The sequence below is a fragment of the Fukomys damarensis genome, unplaced genomic scaffold, assembly GCF_012274545.1.
Source record: "Fukomys damarensis isolate Sample0158 unplaced genomic scaffold, DMR_v1.0_HiC HiC_scaffold_16, whole genome shotgun sequence".
NCBI lineage: Eukaryota > Metazoa > Chordata > Mammalia > Rodentia > Bathyergidae > Fukomys > Fukomys damarensis.
In genome coordinates, this window is record NW_022900928.1 from 52,523,399 (window position 1) to 52,532,808 (window position 9,410).

Sequence of the window (9,410 nt, forward strand, 5' to 3'; positions counted from 1 at the left end):
CTAGTTGATTTCTGTTTTCTCACATAAGCATTATATATTTAATTGCTACTAAACTGAATGAAATGACTTTCGATTTCCTTTCATCTGTTCAGTAATTTGGTATGGAAAGGAATAGTTTTTAACCAACTATAATATGTTCAGAAATCTAAGCTCTGTTTGACCACTAGTAACTGGCTGTGGGTACAGTAAAATAGAGTAGTAAGACAACAAGCTAGCCTATGATATGGGCTGCCAGAAATTCTGTAATTTTTAAATTTGAATCTGTAACATTTGCATTATTTCCCTTCTTCCCCTTTCTATAATCTTGTTAGAAGTGCACTTGGGATACACATACTTCAGTGCATATGTATCAAATTTTGGCCCTTGAGATTGTGATGGTTTGGGAAAATAATCTGCTGAATGTGCATAGGTCATTTAGAACTCTCGGGATGTAGTGATCAGAAATCCAACTCAAACTGGCTGTTACAGTTTTGTATTTGTAGTGTCCCACAAAACTCTTATGCTCTCAGAGGTGGGGCTTTTAGAGAGGGCAGTTGGATCACAGGGGGCACTGTATACATCTGTGGATTATCCATTGTGAAGTCAGAGCTGACTTCCTGATTACCAAGATGTGAGTAGTTTTTCTTCCAAACCCTGTCACTATGCCATTTTAGCCTTGGAGCCAATCACCTATGGACTAAAACCTCTGAAAATCATAAGCCCAAATAAGTCTCTTTTCTTTAAGTTAAGGATGTCAGATAATTGTGTCTTGGTGTTAAATAAAATGACTTAGACATTAGCTGAGGCAAGAAAAAGATTACCTACATAACTAAAAGGTGTTAAACTGGTTTCTGTCACAGCTGATTACAAAGAATTTGAAAGATGTCACAAAGACTAACATTTTTATTTAAACATACATATTAGATATTTTATATTCTAATATATTCTGAAAGATCTGATCTAGTAAAACTATATACCTGTATGACCATGTGTATTACATACATATTTTTGTTGTCTGCTTTGTCATGTGAGTATCCCTGAACTAATCACTGTGGTCAGAGAATGGGATGTTTGGATGAGCTAAGCCCCAATGTGAGTCACACATTAACTCCTAGAACACAGCTGAGTCAACTCCACTAGAACCATATGGAATATGACTTGGCAAAAGTTTCTGTCTCTGATGTTAGGAAGTGACTCTCTAAAGTAGGAAAGGTTACTTGAGGACAAAAGTAAGATTTCTACCACATTGAAATGAAGCTATTTCCTGTTTTATTCCCCTATAATCCTTATTGAGCCAGTCTACTATTGCCTGTGTGTGTGTGTGTGTGTGTGTGTGTGTGTGTGTGTGCGTGCATGCATTTTTTAAGAGTAGGAAAAACTTTACTAAGAGAAAGAAAGCTTCTAAGAGAGACAGAAGGGGAACCAGAAAATTGGTTGTCCACTCACGCTGCTTCTCCAAGGTGCTTTATGGGATGAAGCCACAAGAGGAGGCGGGTTCAAAGTGAGACAAAACTATAGTCCACTATTAAGATTACAAGTACAGTCACTTAGGTAATATTGATGAAATGGGGATCCAATGGAGAAGCAAGTCATGTAGCAATCAAACAAGGATTGAGCAAGGATTTTCAGTAGTAAGGGGTGCGTCAGGGATGTTTTCTGGAAGATCTTGTTCCCCCACAGGTGGTTGATACCTCTTTAGAATATCAGTCAGTGCTATTTAGCCTATGTGAGTGTTTAGCCTATGGTAGTTTCTCTCCTTTTACAATGCTGGCCTTCAGTGTATATATATATCTTGATTGTTCTCCATGTTGGCTTCATGTGGCCCTGTCTAACTGCCTACAAGGTTATCTAATTAAGTTACCTATCTACAATATTCCCCGCTCTGAAGAAGTACCCCCAACTGCTGTGAGGGGGGCAAAGCCTGTTCTGGCTACTTCTGGCTGAAGAGGGGCATAGTTGTGATCAGCAATCAGAGTTACTCTACAGTGGATCTGTCTAAAGGCCCTCGATTGGCATCAGACATTGTCATCTTGGATAGGCATTTAAGTTTGAGTCTGGAGGAGTCAAAGTCAAAGAAGCAGTTCAGAATACATGGATCAAATAATAATGTCAGCAGGATTGCTATAAATATAGCCAACAAGTGTTTCTACCAAGAGGAACTAGTAATAGCCTACTACAAAGAGAAGGAGAAGGTCCAAGGGACTTCAGAATCCAACATAGAAGTCATATTGTGTAGTTTAGCAATTACAAGCTATTTACAAGGTAGATCTGGTGGATCCCAGTAAAAGAGGTCTAGCACATTTGTCATTGGTTCCATTTGTATGACTGTGTGGAGTTTGGCAGCCTCTAGGCAAGAATAACCAAAACTTTTAAGAAATTAAAGCATGTATAATCTAAGCATGAGCACACTAGAATGGAAGGGCAGGTTGGGGAGAAAGTTATACTTAGAAACTGAAATAGTGATTATAACCTGGTGGCTCTTAGAGTTTTTCATTGATAAAGGTTATCTGTAAGCCTGATGTCTTGATTTTATTTCTAATCTCTGTTCTTTCTTGCTTTTTAAAATGACTGTGTTGAGTCTGTTAAATCTTTACCTTCCTTAATATCACACACACACACACACACACACACACACACCTCTGTCCATTTTTTGATTACTGGTTTTTAAGCCACAAGTGAATGGAAACAACAGAGACTACATTTTACATTTTTTTGAGCCCCAAATCTGGAGAAGGCTCAGTTGTTATATAGACTAATACCTGAATCTCCATAACACCTTGGGTAAGTGATAGTCTGATTGACAGCTGGGCAAACTGCAGCTCATTAGTAGATGACATCTACCTCCCTGCCAGTTTTTGTAACACAGTGTCACCAAAATCCAGAAGTGCCTGCTTGTCTATATATTCTTTATGACTATTTCATGTTCCAGCATCAGAACTGAGACATTACGGCATACAAAGCCTGATATATTTGTCATCTAGACCTTTATAGACACACTTCTTAATGTCTGGTCCAGTTACAGTTTGAATATCTTTTGTCAAAAATTCTTGAAAACCATTTTTTAAAACCTCTAGTTATCAATAAACAAAAAGAATACTACCTCCATGTGTCATTTATTTTGCTCAAGTGTAAAAACATAAACCACTTATTTCAGTTAAAACCTCCTGGATACATACCTAAACTGTACCAAATTAGACTGAAGATCCCTTATCTAACAAATTATAAATATCTACAACCTGTCTTCCTTTGGCAACTGCATGATCAGATAAAGATTTTCTCTGAATACAGTTTGCTTTTAAAAGACAAGGATTTTAAAATGTTAAAAGCAATTCTTCAAAAGTATACAACTGAGTCACTTATATTTTCTCATTTTTTTAAAAAAAGCTTGTTTTAAAATGGTTGACTAGAAAGATATGGCTGTAATGCATTCATGGTTTCATAAAAAAAATCATACTACTGTCTATAGGGTAATATACTCATTTGTTGTATCAATATTTGAATAATATTAAATTTATATAAAAATAAAGTAAAAGTAACAGTGGTCTGACATGTACTATATAAATGTATTGGTACTATATAAATCTGTATTCCTCATCCTTTTAGAATATATAAAATAGCTATATTTATTTTTTAGAATTAGTTATTTTACAGTTTTAATGAAAATTTGGTAGAGGCTTGTGGGAAATGGGTTATATTATAGTATATATTATAATATACCTTACTGTCTTCTGTTATATTTTCCATTATTTTATTACTGCTTATAGACTAGTTTGCCTTACTGTTCTTTTTTTCTCAGTAGTATTTTTAAGCTTTTATTAATCACTTTTTGAGACCTTGATATACTATTTTTCCTTCTGTTCATGTTGCTGAACTCATCACTAGTAAAGATACACAATGAAGCAAAAATGAGAGCTATATTTCAAAAAGTAGTAAAAGTAACTGAAATTAATTTAGTAATACATTTAATATATCCAAAATATTAGCATTTCAACATTTGAATAATGATATTTTACATAATTTTTCCATGTTGTCTTTGAAATGCAAGTGTGTTTTACATTTACAGCATATCTTTACGGCCATAGCACTTACTTGAATTCTAAGATTTTGTATAGTTACTTTAAGTCAGATGTCTTACAGTTTCAGTGCATTAAGCTTTTTGTTTCCTTTGATGTTAAGTGGTGGGTAAGAAGAACAGGATTCAAATTTAACTTTTGACATTCTTTGACATTTTTATAATATATTGAAAATGGTTTTTCTACTTAGAAAGTAATCAACCAGTCATTTAAGCTATTTTAAATTGGAATTCTTTGAATTTTCTTTAAAATATGAGAAAATTTAAAATTTCCATATGCCATATGATGTATTTACCTCGGTAATAGATATAAAAATAAGTACTAAGGTATAATATTGACTGGCCTTGAGTACAAGATATTAAGGAAGGTTTTCTGCTGTAGATATAAGTAGTTTTCAAGTTAAATGTCTACTCACATTTTGTTTATAAACCATGACCTTTTCTAACTGTCTTTGTGTTGTCAGAGATGTAGTGTAGCTGTCCTTAGCTCTGCGTTGGCTTAGAGGATGCCATTTTTTCCTTCTTTCTTCCTAATGTATTGAGTATTGGTTTTCAATGTGATTCTCTTTTTACCATTCTCAATTCTCTCCCTGTATACTACTTTAAATGTTGAGAAATTCCAAAATTCTCTGTCTTTATTTTTGCAGATATAATATATTTGGCCATTCATAAAACTTTTAAAACAGAAGGTTTTAACTTTTGAAATATTTTAATTTAACAATTATTTGTATTACTTTTCAGTAAATATGATGTAACTTTTGTTTTAGAATTCAAACCTGATTCACCAGAAAGTTTCTCCTCCTAATGATCGACAAGGATCTCCAATATTATCATTCATCATGCTAGAGCAATTTAATGCCATTCGTTTAGTACAAAGTGTTCATCAGTCTCTTGCTGCTCTCAGCAAAGTCATCAGAGGAACTACCTTACTGAGTTCAGAAGTGCAAAAATTGGCAATTGCTTTATTAAACCAAAAGGTAAGCCAATACTATGTGTGGTTTTGTTCATTGTTTAAATAAGCTGTCCTTATGCATATGTTTTCAGGAATCTTGCAGTTAATAGTAACAAAACTAAATTCAAAGTGGCTGAAGCCATCTAGGAACTAATTGGCTAAGGTAACTGAAGAGTCTAATGATAGCTAACATGAAATCAACTTGATGCAGGAGCTTAAAATTGTCATCAGGAACTCAGTTTATATTCTCCAGCTATTTTTCATGGCATAATTAAATCTGTTTCTTCATTTGGGGCAGATTCTCTATCCATGGTAGTAGTACTCTATTAGCCCAAATCTTGTATCCTCTGAGCTCCCTATGTAACAGAAAGAACATCTATTTCCTAAGCACATAAAGAAATATCATGGGATTTGTTTTGATCCAAACCAACTGGATCATATATTGTTCCTATACTAATTCTGTGAGCAGAGTGTACAAAACTCTTATTGACTAGGGCTTCAGCCAAATACCTGTTCCAGGAGCTGGGAGTGGACTTAACTTTAACACATATAGTGAGATTAAGAGAAGGATGATTACCCATTGAAAAATTAGGATATGTTCAGTAGAAGAAGAAATCAACCACTTCAAATGATCGTAAAACATATGTAATCAGATCAACTTGGAAAAAATAACAAATATGAGATGTCCTGCATAGATTGATTTTTAGTTGTATGAAAAAGATAAATGTTTTACAACTTGATATCTACAAAAGATTTCACTAGCATTATATAGAAATTAAGAGTTTCATTTTTGCTATTTATACTTAATATAAGGAAACTTCTGGACCTAAAAGTTCTTGGTTTTAATATAAAAAGATAGCCTTTCTAGAACTTTGTACATCTCACTAACAAGAAGAAATCCAAGGCTTTTCCATGTATGCAGAGAAAACTTCTCCAGTATCCTTGTCTCCCTTTTTCCTTTAATGTTTAAAGCAGTGTTTTACATTTTGTTTACTGAGTTTAATTTTTCCTTTGTTTATATATTCATATATCTTTTAATTAACTGTCATTATCAAAATACTGCAGGTATTGTATTCTAACTACAAATTATACTAGTTTTTAATGTTAAGCAGAAATATTTTCAATCATGAAAAATCATTGGTACGTGAAAGAATCAGTGAAAAATACTTCCAACAACCTTCTAAGAACCTTATATTAACTCATATAATCAATACAATAATGCTAAAAGTGATGCTACTACTGTTAAAACCGTTTTAATGTGAGGGACTCTAAGAAGAGTGATTTTCACCACATAACATCACTTTTTTACCTGAACATCACTTGGGCAATGCATACTATCACTCAGACAGGTGTCATTTCAACCAATCAATTCTTGTATTGAACAGATTTGATAAAACTATTGTTTTTACATTTCCTGTTATCTTATGAAAATTAACAAAAATAGAATTTTGGGTCATCTTGTAAATAATTGGACTGGTAAGTGGTTAAATAACCAGTCATACCACAAATAGTGTCAAGATTTGAATTTGGGGAGATCTTCTTGCTATATACAAAATGTTTTAAATTTATCAAAAGAGAAATTTCCTACAGAGTATATTTTTTGAAGACTCTCTGTATATTGAAAAAGGAAAAATGTATAGGTTAGTTGCTGTTGAATTAAGATGAAGAAAATTAAGATTTATAAAGGACTAGTTCCCAAGAAAGTACAGTAATTTACAGTTGGATCACATTTTGATGTCTTTAAAGCCAAAGAAAGCAGTGTGGAGTTGAATGCTAGAGTAATATGAATAGTTTTTGATATTTTTATATAGAATTAATGCAGAATAGCAAAATGGCTAAGAATGTATCTGAAATGTTAGCCTGTTTGAATTCTACTTTATCATTTAGTAGCTATGTAACTTTAGATAGGTTATTTAAACATTTCTAATTTTCTCATTTATAAAATATGGGTAATAATGGTTGATATTATTTGGATAATTATGGATAAAATGTTTGGCACATAGCAAGTACCCCATATATGTTATTTTTACTTTAGGGGAATTTTACTGTGAACACAATAGTGTTAAGGGCATTTATGTGGTAACATTGTAAAAAATAGTTTATAGAAGAAGAAAATCTGTAAGTTACTGAGCATTCCCATCAACAATGGAGAATGGTTCCTTTTTTCCTGCAGCCTCACCAGCATTTATTATTTGATTTTTAAATGATAGCCATTTTTTCTGGAGTAAGATGGAAACTCAATATTTTTAATTCTCATTTCTCTAATGGCCAGAGGTGTTAAACATTTCTTCATGTATCTATTGGCCACTTGTACTTATTCTTCATTTCAGTTGCCCATTTTTTGATTGGTTATTATGAGGGTAGTTTTTTAAAGTTCTTTATATATTCTAGATATTGGTTGCTGTGTCTGAGGAATAGCTGGCAAAATTTTTCCCATTCTATAGGTTATCTTTATTCTGTTGTTTCTTTTGCTTTGTAGAAGCTTTTTAATTTTATAATCCCATTTGTTGATTCTTAATGTTACTTCTTGTGCAATTGAGGTTCTCTTCAAGATTATTATGATACATTATGATACATTTGATTATTATAATTTAAAACATACTGCTGTTTTGTGAGTATTTTATATCTTCTTTTTTCTTCCCATTGTTCATCTTGATTTGATAGTTTTCTCTGTTTGGTAAGTGTGATGGCTAGAGTAGAGTGCAATTTGAATGGCTTTGGAATCTGCTTCGAGGATTGGTAGAGCATGCTTCTGGGTGTACACAGGTGGTCATAGAGGCATGGCCTTGAGGTCTCTTGCCTCTTCCTGGCCAACATGAACTAAATAGCTTTGCTTCAGCTTGCCCTCTATCATGTTTCTGCCCTGGAGCCAGCTGACATGAGCTGAATCTCCTTAAACTGTGAACCAAATTCAAGTGTCCCTTCAAGTACCTTGTATGAGGTACTTTATTCAGCAAAGGGAAAGTTCACTAATACAATAAAATTAATCCTTTTTCTGTTTTGTGTGAGTTGTGTACTTTCATATGTACTACTAATTTTATAAACTACCAGTTTTAATTTTCATTTGTTTTAAGGAATTTTTAAATTTCCCCTTTTCTTCATTTACATATTGGTCATTCAAGAGAGTGGTGTCTGATGTTTATGTTATTTGTACAGTAGCAATAGTTCCTTTGGCTGACTTCAAGTTTTAAACCTTTAAAGTCAATGATGACACATACATGATATAATTAGGATTTTTAAAAATCTTGTTTACACTTGACAGTTATCATTCTTTTGCTTCTAATGTAGCACTTCCTTTAGGTATTTTCTACAAGGCTAGTCTCATGGTAATTAATTCCTCCAGTTTTTTAACTTGATAGGTCTTTTTTGATCCTTTACATGGTTGGCAGTTTTCATTTCAGGACTATAAAAAATATCATCCCATTTTACCCTGGCCTGTAAATTGGCATCACAGTGAAGCAATTTCCAAAACCATGTTCATTTTGCAAAACTAGAAATATACCCATCACTCCTCCTTCACCCATCCCCCAGCCCCTGACAACAGCCACTCTACTTTGTCTCTGTGAATTTCACACACTTAAAAATATCACTTAAGTGGAATTATACAGCACTTTTCTTTTCATGACTGATTTATTTCACTCTGTACAATCTTCTCACAGTTCATACCTGCAGTAGCATCCATCACAATTTCTTTCCTTTTTAAGACATAAAAAGGTGCTTCACTTCACAAATGTAATTATTTCCATAGTTTTGGTCACAGAATTCACAGAACCAATTCTATGACCAGAACTATAGAAAGAATTAAGTTTGTACCAAAGTTGAACAAAGAAGATAAAAACATTTTAAACACCCCAATTACAGTCTGTGAAATTGAAAATGTAATTAAAAATTTGCCAACAAAGAAAAGCCCGGGTCCTGATGGATTCACTGCTGAATTTTACAAGACATTTAGAGAAGAACTACTGCCATTACTCTTCAAACTTTTCAATGAAATTGAAAGGAAAGCTATACTTCCAAATTCATTCCTGGAAGCAAGTATCACTTTGATTCCCAAACCAGGGAAAGACGCAACTAAAAAAAGAGAACTACAGGCCAATCTCCTTAATGAATATAGATGCAGAAATCCTTAATAAGATACTAGCAAACAAAATACAGAGGATCATCTAGAAGATCATACATCCTGACCAAGTCAGATTCATTCCAGGGATTCAAGGATGGTTCAACATATGTAAGTAAATAAATGTAATACACTATATTAATAAAGTCAAGGACAAAAACCATATGATCCTCTTAATAGATGCAGAAAAAGCATTTGACAAAATTCAACACCCATTCATGATAAAAACCCTGCAAAAAATTAGAATAGATGGTCTATATCTCAACTTAATAAAGGCTATCTATGAAAAA

General features: G+C 33.1%; 1 protein-coding gene across 1 annotated transcript in view; it reads left to right on the forward strand.

Annotated features, from left to right (window-relative positions):
- The window catches only part of Dync2h1 (dynein cytoplasmic 2 heavy chain 1), a 318,483-nt gene that overhangs the window by 272,496 nt on the left and 36,577 nt on the right, over positions 1-9,410 (forward strand). The window contains exon 85 of the mRNA XM_033764303.1: positions 4,819-5,028. Within this exon, the coding sequence (XP_033620194.1) occupies positions 4,819-5,028 (210 nt within the window). The remainder of the gene's footprint in view (positions 1-4,818; positions 5,029-9,410) is intronic.